The following is a 24,934-nucleotide window of genomic DNA, read 5'->3' as shown; positions in this document are numbered from 1 at the left end:
AAACTCAGAAGAAATACCATGTCTTCTTTCCAAGATCTCGATTCCTCTTTCGATTACATTGTTGTAGGTGGTGGAACAGCGGGTCTAGTTGTGGCTTCTCGCCTTAGCGAAGATAACGGCACTCGTGTTCTAGTTGTTGAAGCTGGTGCCGACAAGAGCGCGGACCCTTTGGTCTTGACGCCTGGCTTAGTGGCAGGCGTCTATGGAAAGGATGAATATGACTGGAATTTCACCTCAGTGCCTCAGGTGAGCCAACCCCTTTATCGGCCGACTGCAATCATCTGACCTTGGCTAGCCTGGTTTGAACAACCGAAGAATTAACCAAGCACGAGGCAAAATGCTTGGAGGCAGCTCTGCCTTAAACTTCATGTTGATGCTGTATCCATCAAGGGGAGTTTTAGATGCCTGGGGTGCGCTGGGCAACGCTGGCTGGAGTTTCGACGAGCTCGCGCCTTATTTCCGCAAGTTTGGCACTGATCATCCTCCTCCCCAGTCCGCAAAGGACATAGTTGGGCTGGACTACCACGATCAAACTTTGAGCGGAAAAGGCCCAATTCAGGTCTCCTTTGGCGAAGGCTACAGCTCTATGAACGCTGCGTGGATGAGCACATTCGATAAGCTTGGCCTTGGCGTGACTGGTGATCCTCGGAGTGGGAAGGCCTATGGTGCTTTTCAGAACCCGTGCAGCATTGATCCGGAGAACAAGACGAGAAGCTTCGCGGCGAGCGCTTATTACACACCGGAAGTGGCTGCACGACCAAACCTGGTAGTCTTGACCGAGACACAGGTCAGGAAAGTCATCTTTGATACTGCCGGAGACGGTGTATCTGCGACTGGCGTTCTCATTGTTAGCAAGGCCGGCGAGGAGAAGATAATCGAGGCGAAAGGGGAAGTGATCCTTGCTGCAGGAACTCTCCAAACACCTCAGCTATTGGAGCTGTCTGGCGTTGGTGGGAGAGACTTGCTCGAGAGCCACGGCATTCCTGTGGTGATTGATAATTCCAATGTTGGAGAGAACTTGCAGGATCACCCGATTGTCTGCCAAAGCTTTGAGGTCAATGAAGGAGTGCCGTCAGCGGATGTTCTCCGAGACGGAAACATCCTCAACGCTGTTGTCGGCCAGTATATGGCCACGCGTGAGGGCCCACTGGGCCAGAGCACAATTAGCGCTGCTTACACGCCTCTCGCCGACAACAACGGGCTGTTGTCAGGAGACGCAAAGAAGTCTCTTCTGGCTACACATGGAAAGCATGCGAGCTCGCCGACTGGAAAGCTTGTGCGCTCTCTTATCGAGACATTGGACGAGCCAAGCAGCGAATACCTGCTTTTTCCTTCTCAAATCACGATTAATGATCATCCAGCCAACATGGCCGAGTACATTTTGCCTTCCAAGCCGGAGAATTACATCACTGTTATGACGGTGTTGAACCACCCGTTTTCTCGGGGAACGGTCCACATTACTAGCCCTGATTTCAAAGCGTTGCCAACATGGGATCCGAAATACAACTCAAATCCCCTCGACCTGGAGCTTCTGGCCCGCAACGTTCAATTTGTCGAGCGAATCGTAGGCACTGAACCTTTCAGCTCGCTACTCAAGCCTGGAGGGAAACGCTTGCCCGAGTTGATGGGCGACAACTTGGAGACTGCCAAGGAGATTGTGCGTCAAAGACAGATTTCAGTGTTCCATGTTTCGGGCAGTTGTGCCATGATGCCACAGGAGGATGGTGGCGTTGTTGACGAGCGACTAAGGCTCTATGGGGCGAAAAGTCTTCGCATTGTCGATGCCAGTGTCTTCCCGATTGAGCCCTTGGGTAACATCCAGAGCACTGTTTATGCGGTTGCCGAAAGGGCCGCTGACATCATAAAAGAAGATATGATGACTGCTAGAGTCCAGGGGTAAGGGACAGGATGAAGTTTTGGGGATGAGCTGCTGTCACAAATCATCGCAAGCTTACTCGGACAATTTTAATAATGTAGTACGGACCTTGCTCAGGATCAGATACGTAATGCATGTACTGTTAGATCGGATACATGTAGTGACATTAGGCAGTCATGTGAGAGACTGGACGAGCGTCCCAGATATCGCTATCGTCACTCTTGAGCATCAAACATACTGACAGTGAGTTTGAATCTCGGATGGCCTCAGCCGTAGTGTAGTAGGATCAGGGTCGGGAGACGTGATCGAGTATGGCAAGATGCTTTAATTGTGGTCAACACCATCTACCTACAATATCAAAACATGATTCAGTAATTCCAGCTATCCCAGCACCATCCTCGCTTGCTGCGTGGTCCCCCGTGATGTTCTCTAAATCAAAACATATGCCAAATGGTACTAGGTCAAAGACGATCTAGTGTGCAAGTTGTGGTAGATATCAAAGATTGCCGATCTTTCCGGTCAAAAAGTCAACTGCCTCGGGAACATGGCGTTCATAATCAAGGTGAGCAGGCGTGATCTCGAGAGTGCCAGTGCACACCTTATCGCCTTCGTTGCAAATGAGTTTCAGTTTGTCTTTGGGGAAGTTGGGAATCTGGCCCTTGTCCTGCTGATTTTGGGTGTCGCCATAGGTGACGACCCCCAAGATCTTGCTCTTGACTGCATCAGGGAGGTTCTCAATCGCGCGATGTGCGGTGGCAGCTCCTTGACTATAGAAGACTCCATTGTCAGTCTCAAGTCGTTGATATTGCATTAACCCGCAGGAATATGCATACCTATAGCCTCCAGCTACGACCTTTGACTTGTCGCACTTATTGGTAGCATCGGTCAAAAGCCGCTTCATCTCATCAACGCCGACGGGATCAGCTCCTCCGGGGAGGAAGTTGGTCGTGAGACCAGCGGCGTAATCAACTCCTTCTGTCGCCACTTTGTTTTCGCCGTACTTTTTCTTCAGACCGTCTGAAGTCGGAGGTCCAACGGTCGACCCCTGGAAGATTTGACGTCAGTCATCTGATGTGTATATGCGTTTCCCCCTTATGCACATCGCGAATACGGTCTAGGCTTATCCGGACACGGGACTCCGAAGCGCGGCGGGGACTTACCATGTTTCCGACTTCCGTAGAACCCCGGGCGAAGATGAAGATGACATCACGGCAGCCTCCTTGCGTGTATTCTTTTGCTATTGTTCCGGTCTGGCGGCTCTGGAGTTGAACTGTGGTATCAACCTGGGCGCGGTGGATTAGGAGAATTGGACTACAGAGCGCTGTGGCAGTCAAAGTCAAGATAGTAATCTGAGTCTTCATCTTTTGATATATTGATGATAGCGGTGGTTAGATCTCGTGTAACATATGTAGGTGCAAAGAAAAAATGGCTAGAGTGTGCTGTTTTTCGAGTTATGTATGCGGTGCCGTTGTGACTTTCATATTGAAGGTGGTTAGCCTTGAAGGCCTGGATTTGTATCTCAAATCAGTAGGGAGGTCATCCTCATCGATGGATCTGGAGGCTCGGTAAGTACTTTCGGCAAAGGAGGCGAATTCGATGTTTCATGTCTCCGCATAGGGACATACACCGATTGAGCTTTGAACGGGACTTACGATGCCCACGCATCATGAGGCCGGTGGGAGGGTGCCAGCGTCTTCAGGTCATGTCAACTGGGCTTCTCTCGTCACGTCATATTACCACCACACATTAGCGTTGCTCGGATTGCCTGGAAAGTTGTATTAGATCATCAGAAGGCCGTGGTGTTGCCAGATATTACGACAAGACGGCGATTTGATGAAATGATTGACATCATGAATCGTTCTGCATCGGGACGTGAGTGCAACTAGCCTGTTACTGTGTTCAAATCCTCTGACTTCGACAGGAATGAAGGGTCACCCTTGCAACGGACTCTCGGTTTGCTCAATGAGCGAACGTAATCGCATAGGGAGGACGTTCTGGGCCGAGACCTTTCTCGGAACACGACTAACATGGCATGAATTGTGACACTCGATTTAAGTCAGTAGTGTATGCTGCTTGCGATGACGTTGGTATCAACTCCTTATTAGTGGCTAACACCGCGCTAATCAAGAGTTGATATCAACGCCAGGCGTGGCACCCGTGGCACCAATCCATGTTTAAAAAACGATACCCAAAAGGCAGATAGTCATGACATAAGGTAGGATATGACAACGGAGAATCAATATCATGACATATAATCATCGCCGCGGAAACCTTCTCAGGGGAATCCTGGTGTGACTCACCGAACCAATACCCGGCCATTGGCCCATTTTTTGAGGCGGTGACATTTGTTGAATGGGTCAAGCATAGACTCGCCTCTGAGCCGCTTGTTCGTGCCTACTAGCTTGCACTCAACTTTAAAGCCTCCACTTCAATACCCGACTTCTGGGTCGCAGCGCTTCCAAATTGAATCAGCACACAATCTTTGTTGATCCTGAAATCTACCAACAAGAAGCCATGCTTGGATCAGAGGATGAGGTGCCGCAACTGTGAAGGCGTTCCGATGTGTCCCTTTCTCATTAGTATAGGCCACCGCCGCGCCGCTGCGAAGAAGCATCTTGACAGCTTCCAACCTCCCAAAAGTACAAGCAGCCATCAAGGACTTCCTTGTCAGAGCTTCCCGCCGGGCACGGTTGGTACTGGGATCACAGAGATAGTCTAGCTGGCATGATGCCCATCGGAACCTGGAACTCTTAAGTATCGCAAATTGGTGAGAGAGTGGAATTGAGCTCACATTCCTTGTGCTCCGTTGACAAGCTAATGCCGGATCTCTTCGGCAAATAGCGGATTCTGGATGCTGAGATTGTGCGGTTGTCTTCTATGGGCCATCTCGGCACGGATGTAGATATCGAGGTCTTCTGCATGAGCCGCAATCTCGATATGAGCGAATTCAGCTGCGAACTCGTCTTGAATTTCCGGCTCGTCTTGGCTGAACACTGCAATGCTGGCGGATGACGATGCCTCGAAAAGGAATTTGATAGCTTCAGCTACTTCCGCTAAGTTGTCTCCACGTTCGTCAAGCCCGTCCAAGACAATGAAGACCTTTTCGTACACCGAGATGGTGGTCAATATCAAATCAAGCAGAACTTTTGGCTCAGGTTCTGCATTAAGACCACTTGCCGATTTCAACCCCGCGTTGTATTCCTCAAGAATGCCGAAAGCCTCGTGGTTCTACTGGCCTAATTGGACGGCTATTGTGCTTAAGACGTTGAGAAGCTTCTGGCTGTCAATGTTTTCGTAATCATCTTAGAAGAATGCTACGGCGACCGATTGACTGCTTTCTTGTAGGGTTTTCCCAATGACCATGCTGGATGGAATCGTCTTCCCAGCTCCGGGGATTCTACTCAACCATAAACCGGAGCGCGGGAGGTCAGCCCACTTCAAAAAAGTAGGATTACTCTCTGCGAGCCATAGTCCAGTCAGGGGTTGGCGTAATCGACTCGACGTTTGTAAGTTGACCTGAGGTTTGACCTTCATGAAATAGTCGATTATCTTTTGACGCTTTTCATCATACTCGATCCTGGTCTGAATGGCAGTTAGGCGCTCCACTTTCTGCTTCAATGAACTGATTCTTCCAATGATGCTGTCTTGCTTTTCCAAACACTTCAGCATACTCTCTAGAGTGTCTGTAGACAGGGCCAGAGAAACAGTGCTTCGATGACCTTCAATTTGTGCAAGCAGGCCCTTAGTGTCATCAGCGGAGAAAGGCCATTTCAGGCTGCGGTACACTGCTTCCCGTCTACTTCCTTCGTGAATCCGGACAACGGCTTGTCTAGACGTTTTTCGACAGCGAGTAGAGTTTGCCGACAAGCGTGAAGATGATGTGCCTTGAATGCCGAAATAGAGGTCTCTTGTTCGAGTGACGACGCAAGGAGGGAAAGGTTCTGCAAAACCCCAGACAGATTTCTGGTTTGGTCAGCAAGATCTTTGACGGTCTTTTCAGCCCCTTTGGCATCTTTTATGAACTCGGAGACTTGCTGGAAGACGGATGCGGATAGTTGGACTATACCAGCGATGCTGCCTGCGATGGAGAGAGGATCTGACATTGCGATACCAAGTTCTGGAAATGGATTCGTTGGCACGGAGGGGGGGGGGGGCATGAAGTTGTCGAGACCGACAACTTACACCTCAAGGGCGGGGGCATGGCGTGTTTGGCCATAGATACAGCCATTTGGTAACAATGGGAGGGCTCTGGGGCGCAGCTGGGCACGTTAATAGGTAAATCATGTTGCATGTAATCCCACTCGGCCTGCCTGCATGTCACCCCGCCACTCACTCATCATTTTGATTCGATTATGTTAGCACATTGCTGCTCAACAGCGACGAGTAGACGTTCCAATAACGTATTTATCCGATATGCAATTTGTGGACCTCTGGTTCATTGCCCCTTTAGAGGCGCATAAGTGCAGACGTACATAGTAGTATAAGATCAGTGTAACATCGTGAAGAAAGTAGGCTACATCGCATACTAGGCCATGTGCAAGGGTCATGCCCTCAGACTACCAAGCCGTAAAGCTTTGCGTGCATGGCTTTGAGGTAATACAGGTATGATTCATCACGAGAACAACTATGCGACCAGTGTTGATGCTTTCCACACCTATGAAATGCAACGGTTTGTGCTGATGTAGCTAAAACGGGCTGCCGTCGACGGCGCTGGACGGACTTTCGGTAGATAGACGGCATCAAGAATAGGTTAAAAAGCCCCCAAAGGCAGAGCGGCAATCTCAAGAGTCCGAATTCGTTCACAACCGCATATATAAAGGTGCATATATATACTGAAAGCAGAAGGTGGTGGATCATCACGAGTCAAAAAGATGAGTAATTCGGACTCCGTGTGTGGCTGCTTGCCTGATGTTGCACTAAATTTAAGTTGAAGTAATTTCCAGAATACGGGGTCCCGATCCACCCGCATCGCAATTCGGTCCTCGGCCGTGGAGCCGGCCATCGGGCAGCCCGGGGTGGCCCGTGTCTCTTTCCTGATCTGGATGTGTCCCCCGGTCAAAATCGGTCTTGCCGCCGATCAAGGCAGAAACATATCTAGAATCTGGATGCCCATTTGTTGCTGAATCCTGCAGATCACTTTGTCTAGTCCGTCCTTTCGCATCTAACTACCAGTCGTTCGTTTGTTCGTGTTGTTGGTTTTGCCTAGCCAAGATGCGCGTCACTCTTTTATCTTTCGCCCTTTTCACAACATCGGTTCTGTGTCAAGATGCCGATCATGCGTGGCAGACACCAGGATCGAACGATCGTGAGTAGAGAACTCAGCTAGCGGTCTGTAGGTGACATCACGACTAACCTCGGTAACATTCCTAGGCCGCGCCCCGTGCCCCCTTCTAAACAGTCTCGCAAACCACGGCTACCTCCCCCGAAACGGCCAAAACATCTCCGTCGACGCACTCATCGAAGGCATGCATACCGGGCTCAACCTCCGCGAGGACGCAAAACTCTTCTTCCGCCTCCAAGGGAACAAAGCTCTCGAGGCATCATCAACCGGAAACAAAGACACCTTCCACCTCAACGACTTGAACAAGCACAATCTTATTGAGCACGACGCGTCGTTGAGTCGAGCGGACATCTACTTTGGCGACAACTGGTCCTTCAATCAGACGATATTTGACGAGACCAAGTCATACTGGCCTTCAGAAACAATCTCCATCAGCGATGCCGCTAAGGCGCTCGTTGCAAGGCAGAAGAGTGCAGAGAAGATCAACCCAGAGTACAAGCTGCCACTTGACGGATACACCAACTCGTTGGGGCAAACAGCCATGTATCTTGGTCTCTTTGGGGACTATGACGATGGAAACGCCAACAGGGCCTGGGTTGAGTACTTCTTTGGTAAGTATAGCTTGCTATCGCTGAAGCCCTCGAGAAAGCTAACGTCAACTCCCACAGAGAACGAGAGACTGCCGTTCGAGCTTGGCTGGCAGAGGCGTTCGGATGACGACAAAATCCCTGCCACCGGCATACTGGCCCTTACTACGAAGGTTGCGGTTCACTATCTTGCAGCAAAGATTGGCCTATAAGAGGCCGCTTCATATTGCGAGGGTTCATAGAATAATTATAAACAAGCCATCTACTAGCTAGAATGGACGTCAAGTTCACAAAGTTACCGAAGCGAGGTTCGATTTGTGATCAAACATTTAGGATAAGGCTCGAACTCTAGGCGATCCGAAACCTTGAACCAGCTTCGGCGAATCATAACGAGGTTTACTATCCCACAAACCTCGGGCTCGGGATCTTACGACATCAAGCGGAGAGCTTACCAAATTGATGCCCGAAATGTTCCCTACAGTAGAAGTTGGTCATGGGAAAGTCCAAGTGAATGTTGGTGCTGCTCAACCTGTTGGTTCACCAACAACGTTCATGCATCACACCATCCTAAACCAGCAAGTGCAACCCTTGGAAGTGGAGAAAGACGTACTGCAATGACACAAAAGCTTGCAGAGTTGGGTCGCGGGAGCGGAGCGCGGAGTCCGGTCCGGCGGCCCCTTGGCGGTGATTGATCGATTGTCTCCAGGGTCCATGGATTCTTCAGCGGCGCCAAGAATCGAGGGTCTGTTGGTTGAGTCTTTTTGAGTTTCTGTGAGCGTTCCTAGCGGTCTGCAATGTTGGGGGATAATGAGGAGTCCCTCCAGTCCGAAGGATGTCTTCTCTACTGCAGTCATCTTTGAAGCTGGTGTGTTTGTCTACCTATATGAAGGTTGAATTCTTGCTCAGTCTCTAGACGATCCGGCCGCCTCATTTGTCCTGAACTGCTAGTTTGAAACTGGCTTCTCATCTATCTAATCAGCATGACGGCTTCGAACTCGCCACCAAAGATCCTTCTGAGCGGTGCAACCGGCTACGTTGGCGGGTCTGTCCTCCACCACCTCCTCAAGCACCCTTCTCTCACCTCTATCATCACCTCTTCCTCTCCAATCACGATACCAGTCCGCGGCGGCCCAGACCGCGCAGCAAAACTTACGGACTCATATGGTTCACTTGTGAAGCCTGTGTCCATCGTCTCGTACGACGATACCTTGGCCCTGACAGCCCTTGCCTCTGAGCATGACATCGTGATCAACGCAGGCTCGGGGTTTCACCCGCCCTCGGCAGAGGCCTTCGTTCGCGGTATCGCTAAACGCAAGGATCGGAGCGGAGGACGACCGGTCTGGATCATTCACACGTCGGGCGCTTCCAATATCGCCGATAAGCCCTTGACTGGAGTGAACAGGCCAGATGCTGAATATGAGGACGCCTTTGCCGATAAGGTGTATGAGTTTGAAGAAGCCGAAAACGCCAAAGATCCGTACCCTCAAAGAACCGCAGAACTAGCCGTGCTCCGAGTCGGGGACGAACTCGGCGTCAACGCAGTCAGTATTCAATCACCTTGCATCTTCGGGCCCGGCTCAGGGCTCTTCAACAAGGCGGGGTTGATGATCCCCATAATGACGGGCTACGTGCTCAAAAACGGCTGTGGATTGACGTTGGGTGATGAGACGGGCTGTATCGACTACGTTCACGTCTCCGACCTTGCGGACCTCTACGTTCTGTGTGTTCTAGACATCATCGAGCGTGGTGGGGTCAATGTTCCCAAGGGCAAGAAGGGGATTATGTTCCCAGCTGTGGGCAGGACATTGACGATTGATATCCCGCGAAAGTGTCTTGATATCGCGTTTGCCACTGGAAATCTTCCCAAGAAAGACGGACCTCGGGAGAAGATTGTTAGGAACGTCAGCCTTGAGGAGGCGGCGGAGACGTGTGCTGGGAATATGGATGTTGCTGAGACTGGGTATGCTGGGCATCGTAAAACAAAAGGAACTGTGGCAAGGGAGAAGTTGGGGTGGAAGCCTGTGTATGGGGAGGAAGCTTGGTGTAAAGACTTTGAGACGGAGTTGAGGGCTGCTTTGAATGGGCAGAGGCCGCACACAATGGGGAACTGTATCGCTGGTACGAAGTGAGGTAAGTATGAAGACTTCTCAAAACACCTGCCGAAGTATTCGGCTCGAGCGAAGATGAAAAACTCGAGTTCACGTCTGATCGCCAGACGAAACAACAATGGAGCGACGAAATTGATTGTGAGGTGCACTCGTACATGAAATTGCAATGCTGCTCAAGCTGGATCTTCATCGCACGCCATGCAGATCCCGGCGTCACCTGTGTAGGTGGTGTTGATGTGAAGTCGTGTCCTGCTGCACTCAATAGTCTGCCATTCCGTCTCATAGTAGCCACAGCCGCAAGAGTAATGCATCCGCCATCGTTGTTTACACATATCTGAAGGTCTTGGCAATTTTGAAAACCAAGTTATTAGCATTGTTTCGAGCAGCTTGTCTGATCGCTGTGGATGATGACTCTCGAGACTTACGAAGGAAGAGGCAGAACGGCACTACGAAAAGCGGATGTTTGTGCAGATGCTTGTGTTGTTGATTGTGGTTTCACGATAGTTACTAGAGCTCCACGTGAAGTCGCGGCAGGAGAGATGCTAGGTGCCAAAGGCCACATTTTCGGTGAGAGCCTGGTTCTTCTGCCGAGCGATGATTTCAGCCACCTGGATTCCTGTGATAGTGATGATGATCGTCTGACACATATCGAGCACTGTGTTGATTGGTTGCTTCATTGACAATCAGCAGTGGCGCGCCCGTAATGGCTGCACAATGGTAGTCTCATGACATCTGAGGCACGCCAGCCGGTGTTACTACCGATGAGAACTTAATGATGTTCCTGGGCAAGCTTGGGGGGTCAGATCGTTGTCAACGAGTCTCATCAGATCTCGTGTAATCTCGATTTTGTATGTACGGATTGGTATGTTCGTTCAATATGCACACTCGAAACAGGTATTTAACACTATGGTATCGGCTCCTGCGGTATCGCAGGCGTGGGGGTGTAAGTAACTAGTCGCAGCAACCATGTCCTTTTTGCTCATTTGTACAAGTCCAATTATTTCAAACCTCCAAACTTGATACACTTCTCGATCCAGCCCTTGCGCGGAGTCTCGGGCGGCGCTTGTTGCTGGTGCTGAGGCGGGTTGTTTACGCCACCGCCCCAGCTGCGCCAGGTGCTTTCGGTCGCTTCGGTCGGGGCCATGGAGACGCCGCGCTCGCCGAAGACGACTGGCGGTGGGTCCTGAAGCCACGGAGCTGCTGGGGCTTGCTGTTGACCGGGTTGCTGGGGTGGTTGGGTTTGGTACAGAGACAGGAGGGAGTTGGTGTTGTAGTCTGTTGAAGGGCTTCCGGTGTCATATTGGCTAGACGGCGTATAGCGCTCCTGAGGCGGAGGAGCAAGACCGGATTGTTGCACTTGATCGGTGCTGCGGTAGGCGTCTGGTACATTGGGGACTGGCGGGGCGTTGACATTGTTCATGCTGCCGCCGAAGCCGCTGCGGGTGGAATACATGCTGCTTCGGCCGGACATCGGGTTCAACTTGAGCGGGTGGTGGCGACGGATCCAGCTGGCGATGGAGTTTCGGACGTTGGGCTGGGCGACAGGCGCGGGCTCGAGAATCGGGAGCTGGCGGGCCGGATCGTATCTCTTCTCGTCGAGGTAGCCTTGGGGTGTAAGCGAGTTGCGGTCGTTACCGTACGTTCCGTTTCCTGCACTGCCATTCTCTGCGGCGTAGGCGTGGCCCATGAGTTCGGCAAAGATGCTTGAGGGTGAGCGGCGGGACGGACGGGCGGCAGGCATGGTGGGAGGTGAGAAGGTTGATGAGGGATCCCAATATTGATGATTGTCGGGAGAGATGCTTCGTTCGTAGAGGTGGCGTGCTTGACGGCGCTTTCGGTAGCGGAGGCACCACCAGATGCCGACGCCAATGACGAGGAAGAGGGCAGCGATGGCTGTGAGTGCGGTTAGATTAGGTCTTCGTCAGGACGTGGCGTCGACCCTCAACGGCAGTGATGAGCTGTTAGATAACATACCAATGGTCCCAAACGCAATCGCAGTCGGCGTCCATCCAATGTCATCAGACCTGTCGTTCCCTAGGCCCGTCTCATTGCCTCCCCTGGTCGTACCCCCTGTCGGTTGCGAATCGAAGCTGGTGGTACTGCGGCTGTTCGGGATGGCAGTGGGAAGAGTCTTAGTTGAGCTTGATGATTCAGTCGTGGTGCTAATGGAGGAAGAAAAAGGCGTGGCTCCGGTTTCTCCACGTTGCGGGCCGCGCGGAGGCTCAGTCGGTCTCGGGAACTCAGTGGACGTGGGCGAGGGGGAATCGCTCGATGTGCTGCTCTCCGTATCTGTCGGGTTGGCGGGGTTGAGAACGGCAGGCGGAGCCACTCCAACCGCTGGTGGCGGAGGGGGCGCCGTTGGTCTCGCGCCGGGTGGAAATGTGGTGCTCTTGGGCGACGGGGAATCTTCATCGTCGGATGAGATTTCGCCCTTGTCATCGCGGACCTCAATCTGCAGATCGTCTCTGATGTATCTCGGGCGGCGAATCGCGCGCCTATGCGTTCACTTAGTCTCGCCATCACTTATTCTGCCTTTCAGAATTGATAACCTACCTCCTGAGAGTGCCCATGGGAGAGACCATTTTGAGTTTGGTAATGAGTAAACAGTTAGGTTGGTACGTTGATTGTTGGTCAAGTGCTAATAAATCCGAGTCTACGGTCGAGGGAAAAGTCACAAAAGTATGAAACTAGGTCGTCGAGACACAGATTTGATGAAGCAGCGCAGCTGAGAGGGAGACCGAATGGAAAAGAAAAGGGCACTGCCCGCGAAGAGAAGGTAGAGAAGGTGAAGAAGGCGACGAAGAGAAACTTGCAGATTCAAGAAAGAAGTTTCAAGTCATCTTGGCCTTGAATCGAAAGGAGGGGGAAAGAGTGACGTTCCCAGAGTTGTTGGTAGCCGAACGACGTGAAGGGTTAACGTACAGAAGAACCTCCAAGAGGACTTCGAAAGGAAGAAACAGGGACGTCTTTACTTTTTGGTCTCGTCTTTTCCATCCACCCTTGCAACGTTGCCAGCTCCTCTGGGCCTGTCTAGAGCCCGTGCAGCCGCTGTCTTGTCCATGTCATTGCGTCAGGAAGCGCTGTTGCTGCGAACACCCACACCACCCATTCACTGTGCCATCCCTGGTTTTGGGGGGCAGTGTGGCAGTCTGGCAGAGCGAAGTTGGGATTGTTTGCCTTTCCTCTGCTCCTCTCCGTGTGGGTTGAGGTTACTTGGCGGAGGAGACTGGAGGAGCAGCCCGCAACCTTTCCAAACCTTGCCTGTCGCCAAGAGACGAACAATGCGGACAAGTGCAACCGAGGAGGCAGCACGAGGCAAGAAGAGGCGAGTAATGGAACACTGGCGCCGATGTTTCTCAGTTTCAGAGTTGTCTGCCAAGAGGTCCGAAAACGACTTCGTGCGACAAACCCTCCGCCCTTCCCCTTGCTCTCCCTACAACCTCAAGCCACTTGCGTGCCATCCAGCTTCGCTACCCTACCATTTCTCGCATTCCTCAGCCAAGGGTTCAGGGTTCTAGGGGGGCCCGGTCCCCGTCTCTCCCGCCAAGATGTCCCGCTGTCTGCCGTCTTTCCGGCCCCCGATTCGCCAGCTTGCACTCACAGTCTCCAGCGGCTTCGAAGCCGATGTGGGCGGCCCGGCCGGGACCACTTCCTCGATTCCTCTTAGTTCCCATTGCCCTCCTCCCCGATTGAGGCTGGAAAGAGGCTCAGTTCTCCTCCCTTCAGTCCCTCAGCGGCTGGTGTCTTCAACGTGACCAGGGGGTAATGTTTAGTCAACATTCTACATCGACATGGTTCCTTCGCCAAAGGTGAGAACCGCATCGTTTCAGAATGTCTTTCGTCCCCGCCCACGCCGTGGCCGCCAGCGCCTGAAAGATTAGATCGGCCGTCCCGGATTGAGCTTTTCTTGGTGACGGGGGATTGCACGTCAAACGGCCCCTTTCGCCCTCAAGGCCCGCCAATCAATCTCGCAAGCCTGCTCCTTCAAGTCCATTTGAAGTCTTTCAGACTGGCACGGTGAAAGAAAATCCTCCGCATTTCGATCGTCAGCGAGTCACGTTTCCAGGGTGTGCTGGTTTGACTTGAGGGCGCAAAAGCCAAATCGGGGAACCTAAGTTCCTACCCAGGGAGAGTGATGAAAAGGTTGAACTCTTCCAGCCAAGAAGACCAACCTGCAAAAGCCAATTTATTTGACAAATTGATGCGCGAATGCACATAAGACTGAAGGAGAGAGCTCCCCTCGAAGCTGGGGCGAAAGCTCAAACCAACCTTTAATCAACCGAAATTCCACAGACCATTGGCTCCCCCGTTCAATTTAGTTCGAACGAACGAACTCACCCCCAGAACTCTGCTCTGCTTTTGTCAAACCTTCCGATGTCTGCTTCCTTTTCGTTGACACCTTACGGTTGAGCTTCAATTGTTGATGATCAAGAAGGATGATTCATCCTTCTTGCCGTTTTGTCGATCGTGTTCGTTTGCGCATTCTCAAACAGCGCCACCCGCCATGCAATTCGTGGGGTTTCCGCTGCACAGCGCAAGCGCGCATTAGCCAGCCCGGGGATCAGCAGTTTGAACTACGAGCGATCCCCCTTCTGCTGGTGGCCGCGTTGCACCATTGAAGGAAAGGGAACGGAGGATTAATAACCATAAGGCTCTCGCCCCTGAATGAGGTTCCTGCCGGTTCTCTTTACGCGTTGCACTGGCTTCATCTACTCGATTCCGCTAGCATTGCTTGACGTCGTCCGGAGTGTCCTTCCACGGGGAGATAGACAGCTTTTCATGAACTTGAGACGATGGTGGGCAGATGACCCGGTCGAGCTCGAAAGCTTGGCCTTTCCCGACTGCGCAGTGCTCGAAAGGGGCGCGGCAGTGAGTGGGCTCTCTTAATCTACAGGTGAGGCAACCTTAAATGCCTACCCCGAGTCAATCCCACCGGATATCGTGCTCGAATACTGGGTCCTGCGGACTTGTAGGGAACGGTTAGCGCTCGGGCGTTGCAATTTCCAGCATGGTCGGCCGGTCACTTCATCTCGCCATCTAAGGTAAGCTTAAAAGCCTGTTGATATTGATCAACACACTTTCGACTAGGAGTCGCGTGCCCACATACCGGATCGTCGTGAAGCCGGAAGTAGGCACCTAGGTGCTAGAATGGTAGATTATGCATCATTCGATGCTCTTGATCCGCATGATTTTTCAACACTGTCGCAACCCAGATGGCCGTTGAAGCATGTTCCGTCGGGCTACGCAAATGCAGCCTGCTTCATGATTGGAAGGTTTGTCCTCATAGCTACTTTAGTATTTACGACGAAGTTGTAAATGGACTGTACCCATAGTGATCTCACGTGGAAGACAAGTTCAGTCTGGCCCGGACAGCAGGTTATTTTCATTTGTTTACCGAAGGTAATCTGCTAGTGGCGACTTGCTGAATTCGCTTACCCTCTTAGTTTGAGTGCAACACGGACTAAGCATGTGAGTTGCAACATGGTGGCTTGCGAACGTGTCTACGAAGCCCCTGTGACTGGTACTTCTATCGTAAGCCCCGAATGTAATTCAACAACTTGCGTTCACACTACGTGTTCATTTTCCGCCAACTTTGATTGTCTATAACTGGTGATTCCTAGCTATGAAAGCGCCGAAGTACGTATGTCAGTAGGGAAGATGTGCGAGCTGTGAAATCTACCTCAATCAGCCGCATAATCAACAGAGATTTCGGAGGCTGAGATGACCGTAAATGCAAGATTCCGGTTTGAATATCCGGCTTAGATTGTCATCTTGCGTATCGATGTTGCTTACTGCAGGTTTTGAATCCAGAGGTTTGTACTAAGATCGTGCCAAAGTACGGGGTGTGGGTCTGGAACCCAGATTCGACTACATCTTGAGCGACAGGTGAACCATTGATATATTTTTGCTCGAAACACGAGACACGAGACTGCCTATGCCTATCTTGTTTACACAATGTAATAATGGAAGGCTCTTCACCGCGACCTGGAACCGAACCGGGTTACATTAAGAAGTAAGCTTCAGGCAACCAATTGCTCCCTGGGTAGTGGCCGATCTGTGGGATAGCCCATATGAATCGATAGCCGGTTATTGGCTCCAAGATGTCAATAGCCTACATGCAACTACATCTAATCAAATACTACTACCATAAAATGTGCGTGAAGGGGTCACAACCAGCAACCCAGGCTAACTGTGTCAGCCAGAACGCGCCAGATCATGCGTTCAAATTCCAGAGGGTCCACACCAAAGGTTGTGATGGTGTGACCACGAGTACCCGACTGATATTTTATGCGTGGGAGCTGAAGTACCTAACATGATCAAGTAGGCTGCCGGACAGTATGGTGCTGTCGACAGGTGATTCGTCAATATCAAGGCCAGTCTCGCTTGCATTCAGCCTGTTCTGTATGATTGAAACTGGCTGGGGAGCTGTGGCTTTGTGGGTGCCAAGTATGACCTTTCCTCCTACAAAGAGAAGTCCTTAATTGACTTCTTCGGAGTGTGAGGAACTTTTCATGATGTACGGTAATGCGAAGGTGCTCGGGACTCGCATATCTATGGCCAACAATTATTTCAACTTCCGACTTACACTCCCGACATATCTCCCAAGCAACTCTAGCCCATATTCCAACAGAGCCTAAGGAATTCAAATGCGCTAAATGGTACCCCTCTGACACTGAGATTCTGAATGATTTCTCGTAAAACATAAACAGAAACAGGAGCACTGCTCTCGCGAACGATGAGTCTCCAACCAGCCGTACTCAAAATCGCCACTGGCGTGCGCCAGTTCGATGGTCGGGTCTACGATACTCGCTGAGACACATGAGCTCCACGAGTCTAAGAACAAAACATCCTTTGCTGACGCAATCACAGCAACGGCGAAGGGCGCCACCTACGATAAGTTCATTGCAATCTTTAGGCCAACCGAAGAGAACCCTATGGGAAGCCATAATTCACTTCTGGAAGTCCTACCAGAGTTGTTTCAGAACGTCACCATTTTCATGGCTAGCATACCTTCTATTAGGTCACGACTACTCTTCACTATTGCCTACTTAAGTTGATTTACTGCAGTGTTAACTAGCCACATATCCAAGAGGTACAATTCTGTCAATCCCGAGAGCCCTAGAGAAAATCTAGTGACTTCTGCCATGTACAGTAACGTCTACGTCCTCGCGCCCAAGAACTCTGACTGCTGTAGGACTTGCCATTGGTGCCTCAGTAATTACGGTAGTGATGGGACTCTGGTCTACCTTTACTTCGGGAGCCTCTTTTGCTTCTAACTTCCGACGATACTGTGGGTGACGAAGAATGCTGATCTGAAAATGGAAATTACTCAACCAGGGTTGTGGGACAAGATCCGCTGCCGAAAGAGTTGAGTCGAGCAACGGTTAGGTTATGGCTGGAGACGAAAGCTGACCACAGGAGTACAAGCACGTACAATCTCGTAGAGAAAGGTCTAGATGACAATGCGAAAGCCACCAGGGGCGTTGAAGAGAGATCGGCTTGAGAGATCCAGATACTGCAATGTTGCAGCTTGAAGATGGAGATGGTGCAGACTGATCAATTAATAGATATTGAGGGATTTGAGAAAAAGGACCTACGGAAGGCATCACGTTATTGCTTGGGTTCTTCTTGAAGGGATGGTCCATCACTTGGCGTTCCCATGTAGCATGCACGAAGAGGATGCAGAGCTTAGGTATACGAATGTTTGCGGCTACCTCATGGAATGCAGCACAAGTCCCAATGAGCTTCCATAAGATTATGACATCACTCAGAGTATCATGGACTAAGATTCATCGGGACGAAAAGACGTGAGCCAGTATTCTACATGTCCAAGTGGTCACTGGGCTTGTCTTGTAGCATGAACCTGCTGCACCATGCTGTTGACATCGTGCATATATAAAGATTAAGGGGTACTTGAGGCTCTATAGATACAATTGATATGAAGTTATCACACTCAGGATACGATCTCGTCTGCAATTGTATAGCATAACTGCATGCATTGTGAACAACGCTATGACTGAGACTAACGGTGTCTATGTGTACATCTAAGTGGTCTTCGATGCTGTGAGAATGTCTAAAACAACCCGCAGCTGAGTCATCGATACAGGCTTCTTTGCTTTACGTGCCATGAGTATGCCTGACTTGAGAGCATTCTTAATCTCCCTTCCATTGACATCAACCTCTGCCAATGACTGGAAGTCAGCCTCGATAAGACCGTGCTTAATCTTGTTCTCCTTTAGCAGATTCTCCCAAAGGCTCTTGCGGGCCTCGATAGTCAGCCCGGGAAGCCTGATGTTGATGTGAATGCGCGACTTAATTGCCTCGTCAATAACTGCAGCGCGATTTGTGGTAATGATCAGAGTGCCTGCGTAGTATTCTAAAAGTTGAAGGAAGACTTGGACAATGTCAGCTCTCAAAATGCGGTCTTTGTAAAGTCCATTAGTGGTTCCAGAGCAACTTACTGGAGACCAATCTATTGCGATGAAGATCAGATGTCGTCCGCTTCTCAAGAAAGACATCGCCCTCGTCGAGTAGCAGTACAGCGTCCCACTTAGACGCGATGTCTAACACTAGCTTCAGCCTTGCCTCAAGCTCTTCGGCATCGAATCCCAGTTGGCCAGCGCTGACTGCGTATAGAGGAGCGCGCATCTTTTCGGCCACTGGAGAGACTGTCAGCTGAATCGCGTTATGCCAAACAACATGGGGGTTCAGGAAACCTACCGACTTCGGCTGTCAGTGTCTTGCCAACACCTGTGTCGCCACTGAGGAGGAGAACCAAGCCCTGGCCTGGTCATAATTAGCCTACGTCCTTCATTCTTCACCCAGATGAATACTCGTCGTACCCTTCTGCTCGATGAAATCATCAAAGCCATCTTCAGCGAGCATCTGCTCCTCAACCAGAGATAGCAAGAGATCTTTGTACCCATTGGGGAGGATGAGGTTCGATGCGCAGGTGTCGTTCCATTCAATTTCGCCGACATCATCGACAGTGAACTTGGCTACAAGGTCTCGTCAATTCAAAACTCCTTTTGCAAAGTTGGCAAGCGACACTCACCCCAAGCCTTTGATTTCAAGGAGTACCCCCGAACTGTACTTCCGCACAACAAAAAACTCGCTATCCCTGACTAGTTTGAAAGATCTTGCAAATGAAGTCACGTCGTTTTGGTCTGAACTCAAGGGTCTCAGAAACACGGCCTTAGCAGGGTTGTTATCGTCGAATGTCTCGGGGTCAATGATAATACGCCCGGTTGACTGCCGAATATCTTAGCAACGAGTAAGGTGGGAAAAGAGATCAGGGCGGGCGACTACCATACCTTTCTTGGCTGCCAAGCGTCTTTGCGCCCAATGTACCACTCTTGACCGTTGCACTTCTTGTGATGGAAGCCAGAGAGCTCTGCAAAGCGCCTTCCTCGACGAACCAGAATTTCCTTGATCCCCTCTGCCTCTGGGTTGTACTTGAGAGGGCTGACAGGTAAGCTCGCTATTGATGCTGCGTCCTTGAAGCAAGGTATTTCCAAGCATGTGCCTGCAAGTCCAAAAGTCTTGCCATCCGTGTCGATGAAGTCGCATTTGAGCCGGTAACCCTCTTTCGAGTATGCACCATTGCGAGCTCTCACAGCAACAGCCTGTCCCAAATCGTCTGCGGCGAGACAGATCTCGCCACGAGGAAAGATTGTCCAGAGAAGGGGATATGTGATCAAGCTATTAGACAGGAGGTCGTTCACCTCGTCGAAGAAGTCGCCTAGTTCTGTGGACAAGACTTCGTAAAGCAACCTGAAATGCTGCAAATCTTCCTTGTCTTCTGACTTCTTAAACATTTCTGTCATCGCCGCCCATTGGTGAAAGACGTTCTCAAAAGGCCGCTCAAGAACGAAATCCCTAGAAGTGATGGCGGAACCAGTGCCGCGGAGGACGTCTCGCAATGTGTCCTTCAATTGCTCGCTGTGCACCAAGATGGAATGTAATGAAAGCGACTTTTCCTTTTCATGGTCTCGGTTGCGGCGAACTGTGATGACTGTGCCGGTCGCAGCCTCCTTCTTGTTCTCTGGTTCTTCCTCAACCCAGTTGATGCAGCAGTTGCATTCCTTCTTGCCTTCATAAAGATTTTGGACGGCTTTCTTGCTGGGCTCATCGTCTTCCCCGGAATTGGAGTCCCTATCAGAGTCATCGTCGGTGTCTTGTTGGGCGGAGGAGTCAGACTCTGGAATGTTCTCTGAGCTGGATTCTGACTCTCGTTTCTCAACTGCTGTTCCGAGCTTGTCGGTTGTCTGTCCGGTGCTCAGAAGCGGCTCGCTGCCTGTAGGCTTGAGTTCTGCCATAATATCCTCTAAAGTCACTCAAGCAAACTTATGTGTTGTCAGTTCTTGTGTTTGGAAAAATGAAGAGAGCAAGAATTTGCTGGTGGAAAATGCCCCTTTTCAGCAATCTCTTTGCAGTCTTTCCGATTCATTCAAGATTAGGCTGCCTTACGCGCCTATGATGGCGACCTGAGATTGATGCCGCCAGCTGCTTACTCTGCATAGATACGGGGACTGGGCCACTGTAAATCATCGCCGCGGCAGAAAACAGAGATCTTTCCCCTTTTGATTGAACTTCATTGGCTTACTTTGGTCATTTCGTGAATGTGGCGGCAGCTTGCAGTAGTGTGTTTTCGTCACAAGCAGCCATTCGCTTCTGATCATGCGACAGAATGCATGTCAGACGTGGCAAGGCAGACAGTTGAGTACTCAGCCACAGGCTTGCCTGTACAAACTGGTTTTCTTTGGAAGATTGCAAGTCTCGCCTACAGCTGTCTAAGATGAGTTTCTGGGCTCCTGATACTCGTACCGACATGAGACACCTAGTATCTGTCCACATGTAAGCTCTCCCTTCTGGCTTCCTGTTCACCTCATTTCCAATCTTTAGCATTTCTGGACTAAGTTTGTAGTGATCCCGCATCTCAAGAAGCCAGATATTGAGGTTTGAACTTTGTCATTTCATATTTGGCTCATCATGTCACTTTCAGCGAATGTCGCCGCCGATAGTCTTCCGTTCTTGCAGTATGCACCGCTTAACTGCGAGAGATCAATCCACATTGTCATTTTGAGTCCATCAATCGAGTTGGACGATCCAATTCAATGCGCTTTGAGAGAGGTACGACTAGGAAGCTCATCGCAGGAGACAACACCATACGAAGCGCTCTCGTACGTCTGGGGCGGGAGACGTGGCGAGCACCCGATACGGTGCAACGGTTGCCGTGTTGACGTCACGAAGAACTGTTTAGAGGCTTTGCGTCATTTGCGGTATTCCGATCGAGAACGTTTGCTCTGGATTGATGCAATCTGTATCGACCAGTCCAGTATCCCGGAGAAAAACGTCCAGGTGGCTTTGATGGGAGATGTGTACAGATTCGCCGCGCGTACAGTTGTTTGGATTGGTACGGATGAGTCACCCGGTAACTTACTGCTCTCATTGTTTCGACGATGTAGATGGGTGGGACTCTTGCTGAGAGCTTCGCCGGAGGCAAAGCGTTCGACACCGCGACGTGAGTTATACCTCTTACGCCCAACCTTGCGGAACCAGCCGTGAGGGCCGCACATGCCGTGCTTGCTCTTGGAGCTGAGACTTATACGAACGCAGTTCCAAGCAGAAACGTCTTAAAAGCCATCGAGCTTCTGATCAAGGTCCCTTGGTTTACAAGGACATGGACGCTGCAAGAACTATGCTTATCTGAGCATGTGGTTGTCACGCTAGGAAAATCTTCCCTTTCTTGGGAATCTTTGAATGCGTGTCTAAAGCACTGGATTACTCTCGCGGGTCGCAAGTTTGGCCACCGAACAAACGAGTTTGATTTAGTCAATCTCGCAGACAGCTTCGGGATGAAAATGAATTATCGCTCAGTCTTACTCGGAGAGAAGCAGGAAAACTCGAATATCCCAAAGCTGACCTCTGCATATCTCGCAACCCGGTTGATAAAGACGATCAGAAGGAGAAATGCAATGGACAAACGCGACCAGAGCTTTTCACTCTATAACCTTCTCGGAAGGCTCGGTATCAGCGTGCCGAATCCGGATTACACGAAACCCGTCACCAGAGTATATGAGGACCTCGCATTGGCCCTCTGCCTTCATTCGGGTTCATTTTGGGTTTTGCATATGGGGTCTAGCGAAGACAAAGTAGACGGACTGCCATCATGGGTTCCAGACTTCAGCCAATTCAGCCCTGGAGGTTTTAAAGATCAGTGGGACCTGCTTTCGAACCCTACACCGATCATTGCTGAAGAGGTTTCGGCAATTGGCCTCTTACAAAGCAGACGCAACACCGGACAATTATTAATCAGGGCTCGACGCCTGCCGCCTGTGACAATGATTAGCGGATCCCATGTACCAAACGCACGATACCTTTCAACGACGGTGAATTATGGCGAAGATATCAAAGATCTAGTCCTACCCGCAGTAGCTCAATGGTTTCTCTTTGCTGAGAGCCTAGAATTCTTTCCGTCTCGAAGACGTGGTGCTGAAGCCTTACTTGCTCTCATCGCGAGTCTAGCAACCAGAAAGACAAGCGACGATGAATTCAAACCCAAGGCGGATATCACACAGACTTGGTGGGCAAACTTCTACAAGGGACTCATGATGGGTTTCACTGCCGAAGGACACCGGTCGACAAAAAAACTAGTCAAATCCGCTTCTCGGCGTGGACGATGCGTGAGCGTGCATGGAGGCTGCGAGAGACCGAATGCACAGTCCATTGGCTGGTCAATGATGAACGAGAATATGACAGACATTGACACCACGTCTAGCGTCCTGCTGGCTTGTCAGGGCCTGAGCCTTTGCCTGGTTGGCCAGGGCATGCTGGCAGTGTGCGACGGCCCAGTCCAAACCGGTGACGTGCCGGTGTTCGGGGCCGGGTTAATGGAAGAGCTGATTCTCCGACCACGAGGCGAGGAGTTTGAAGTGGTCGGAACTGCTCGTATCCTGAACTTCGAGGATGACGAAATCCCAAAGCCGTTTTCTGGGTTGGACGATGACAGGTTGGAGACTTTGACTTTAGTCTAGGGGACCGCTGTCAACTAAGCCCTGCTTCCCGCCTTCCCTGCCATGGGTTGATCATTTCACGGATCGGAATTAGACCATATAAATGCCCTGCTAAAGGAAACAACGCCTGTGCGAGTTGTGAAACGAAAACGAGAAAGAGTTGAGACGGTCTGGGTAGAGTCAAGGTTGTATCAACATTGAATCGGGAAACTCATTCGATGACATGATATGGGGGAGTCCGAGCTGATAATGCCTGACTCGGCGATATCCCCTCACGTCACACTCGTGGTCTAACTGTTCTATACCTCGATATTATTCAGGGAATTCAACATGACGGAGAATGCATGAACGTAGGAACATTAGGTAGAATGTCAGGTCGTCAAGGGCTGCAGCCAAGCACCTAGTGACCGTTGCATTATTGAGTCGGCGGTATGGATGCAATGTCGTCTTGAAAACCGAGCCGGTGGGAGTAAGAAGATAACATATCCAGCATATCCAACTCAAGTGGTCTGAATCGTCTGGACTTTCGGTACCTGAAACTAGAACTCGAACTAAGTTACTTCTTTAGGGAACCGATATGAAATGTATGTGGCTCGCATTACCAAATCGCGCAGCTCGCCGGCCATCACAATGCCGTACCCATGGCTTCATCTTGCACAACCTCCTACAACCTTGGCCCCAGACTGTTGATAGGAGACAGCCTGCAGGAAATAACCCTCCACTCACATCACGGATGTCACTGCTCCCACACCGAAAGTCAAGACCGTCTCAACTTTGCCTCATGAAAGAGCCGGCAATCCCAAACTTCAGGCTAGGCTTATTGGTGACATCGGGACCTGCGGCAGCCAAGTCGCTTTAGGATGGGCCTGGCCCTGCCATCACCTCCCTCTCACTCACGTTATATGGACGTCGTAGTCGTGTCCAAACTTCATTCACAGACTCCTGCCCACCTACTATCCGTCAACTCATAATCCAAACCCACTGAGCTGGAACGATCTGAAGTTCCTCCTCGTTTGTCTCCTCCCCACCACACTCTCTTTAATCTTAAAGGAAGCAGAACTTCAATCCTTTTCGTCTAAGGAGACGGGCTTCCGGCAGGCTCACGATGTTACTACGTTCTCTGTTGTCCTTTACCTTTGCTGCGGTTACAGTTCTCGCCGCTCCTGTCTCTATACAACATGCCAAGTACAAGCGCGACCTGGCAACGATTCAAGCTGCTCTAAACACTATCAACTCAGCACTTCAAAGTCTTGATAACTCCGTGAAGGCCACGAACACGGTCACCCTCGGTGGCGGAATCCAGCTTTTGAATGCCGTCGGCAACGTGAAGAGTTCCATCGAAGACGCCACCACCCAGGTCCAGGGATCCGAAGTCCTCAACAAAAAGGATGCGCTCAACCTCAAGGCTGCCACGGACGCTCTCACAAACAACGTCAAGGTCACCATCAATGACGTTGTAGCGAAGAAGTCTCTGGTTGACTCTCTGGGCGCAACACCGCTGGTGGCTGTTGCTCTTCAGGATCAAAAGTCTGCTAGTGTCGCCCTTGCCCAAGCTCTCGTCAGCAAGGTCCCTCCCGAACTCAATGGTGATGCGCAAAAGAGCGCAACGGCTCTCAGTACCGTTCTGGACCAAGGCATCGGCGTCTTTGGCGGCACTTCTGTCGCGCCTCTTCCCGCCGCACCCCCTCCAGGTCCACCGGCCGCCCCTCCCGGTGCCACGACTGTTTGCCAAGCCGTTATGCCGGATGGGACGGCCGTTGGGCTAGCGACTGCTATCGAAAATCCCCCGCCCCCTCCTGCTGCTGCCCCGGAGGCTCCAGCAGAAGCTCCGGCGGCGGGACCAGGTGGTGGAGGAGGACTCTTAGGTGGACTAATGGGATTGCTCGGCCTTAGGAAGCATTAAAGCAAGGATAGGAATGTGTACGATCAAGCAGGAGTTTGGACATGGGCGCGGTGATGTATTGAGGCAGGGTCCGTCACGAACATGCTAAGCGGTCGTCATATGAAAATTGGAGAATCTCTCTCGAAATTAATATACTTTGAACTTCAGAGAGACAAACTTCGTT

General features: G+C 51.0%; 9 protein-coding genes across 9 annotated transcripts; 5 read left to right on the top strand and 4 right to left on the bottom strand.

The window, feature by feature from the left end:
• Window positions 1–18: 18 nt before the first annotated feature.
• CPAR01_12845 (GMC oxidoreductase) lies at window positions 19–1,900 on the top strand (the record flags this gene model as incomplete). The annotated part of the gene is made up of 2 exons (XM_060497099.1): window positions 19–246; window positions 296–1,900. The coding sequence occupies 2 exons, from the start codon at window positions 19–21 to the stop codon at window positions 1,898–1,900; spliced, it is 1,833 nt and encodes a 610-aa protein (XP_060344632.1).
• A 472-nt stretch (window positions 1,901–2,372) lies between these two features.
• Window positions 2,373–3,237, bottom strand: CPAR01_12844 (cutinase; the record flags this gene model as incomplete). Its single annotated transcript, XM_060497098.1, has 3 exons — window positions 2,373–2,643; window positions 2,710–2,921; window positions 3,037–3,237. 3 exons carry the CDS (start codon window positions 3,235–3,237, stop codon window positions 2,373–2,375), a joined length of 684 nt encoding a protein of 227 aa, XP_060344631.1.
• Window positions 3,238–4,690: 1,453 nt separating this feature from the next.
• CPAR01_12843 (uncharacterized protein) lies at window positions 4,691–5,979 on the bottom strand (the record flags this gene model as incomplete). The annotated part of the gene is made up of 3 exons (XM_060497097.1): window positions 4,691–5,104; window positions 5,393–5,595; window positions 5,661–5,979. 3 exons carry the CDS (start codon window positions 5,977–5,979, stop codon window positions 4,691–4,693), a joined length of 936 nt encoding a protein of 311 aa, XP_060344630.1.
• A 1,108-nt stretch (window positions 5,980–7,087) lies between these two features.
• On the top strand, window positions 7,088–7,956 carry CPAR01_12842 (uncharacterized protein; the record flags this gene model as incomplete). The annotated part of the gene is made up of 3 exons (XM_060497096.1): window positions 7,088–7,181; window positions 7,247–7,768; window positions 7,826–7,956. The coding sequence occupies 3 exons, from the start codon at window positions 7,088–7,090 to the stop codon at window positions 7,954–7,956; spliced, it is 747 nt and encodes a 248-aa protein (XP_060344629.1).
• A 768-nt stretch (window positions 7,957–8,724) lies between these two features.
• CPAR01_12841 (NAD dependent epimerase/dehydratase) lies at window positions 8,725–9,873 on the top strand (the record flags this gene model as incomplete). Its single annotated transcript, XM_060497095.1, has 1 exon — window positions 8,725–9,873. One exon carries the CDS (start codon window positions 8,725–8,727, stop codon window positions 9,871–9,873), a length of 1,149 nt encoding a protein of 382 aa, XP_060344628.1.
• A 976-nt stretch (window positions 9,874–10,849) lies between these two features.
• Window positions 10,850–12,434, bottom strand: CPAR01_12840 (uncharacterized protein; the record flags this gene model as incomplete). The annotated part of the gene is made up of 3 exons (XM_060497094.1): window positions 10,850–11,745; window positions 11,827–12,347; window positions 12,406–12,434. 3 exons carry the CDS (start codon window positions 12,432–12,434, stop codon window positions 10,850–10,852), a joined length of 1,446 nt encoding a protein of 481 aa, XP_060344627.1.
• Window positions 12,435–17,897: 5,463 nt separating this feature from the next.
• On the bottom strand, window positions 17,898–20,171 carry CPAR01_12839 (ATPase; the record flags this gene model as incomplete). Its single annotated transcript, XM_060497093.1, has 6 exons — window positions 17,898–18,247; window positions 18,315–18,512; window positions 18,574–18,639; window positions 18,696–18,851; window positions 18,942–19,104; window positions 19,167–20,171. The coding sequence occupies 6 exons, from the start codon at window positions 20,169–20,171 to the stop codon at window positions 17,898–17,900; spliced, it is 1,938 nt and encodes a 645-aa protein (XP_060344626.1).
• Window positions 20,172–20,844: 673 nt separating this feature from the next.
• On the top strand, window positions 20,845–22,889 carry CPAR01_12838 (uncharacterized protein; the record flags this gene model as incomplete). Its single annotated transcript, XM_060497092.1, has 2 exons — window positions 20,845–21,376; window positions 21,415–22,889. 2 exons carry the CDS (start codon window positions 20,845–20,847, stop codon window positions 22,887–22,889), a joined length of 2,007 nt encoding a protein of 668 aa, XP_060344625.1.
• Window positions 22,890–23,973: 1,084 nt separating this feature from the next.
• Window positions 23,974–24,771, top strand: CPAR01_12837 (uncharacterized protein; the record flags this gene model as incomplete). Its single annotated transcript, XM_060497091.1, has 1 exon — window positions 23,974–24,771. The coding sequence occupies one exon, from the start codon at window positions 23,974–23,976 to the stop codon at window positions 24,769–24,771; it is 798 nt and encodes a 265-aa protein (XP_060344624.1).
• Between the last annotated feature and the right edge of the window lie 163 nt (window positions 24,772–24,934).

This window comes from Colletotrichum paranaense, assembly GCF_030867605.1.
Source record: "Colletotrichum paranaense strain IMI 384185 chromosome Unknown Scaffold_11.1, whole genome shotgun sequence".
Lineage (NCBI taxonomy): Eukaryota > Fungi > Ascomycota > Sordariomycetes > Glomerellales > Glomerellaceae > Colletotrichum > Colletotrichum paranaense.
Note: the sequence above shows the minus strand (reverse complement) of the source record. Positions and strands in the feature narration are given on the sequence as shown.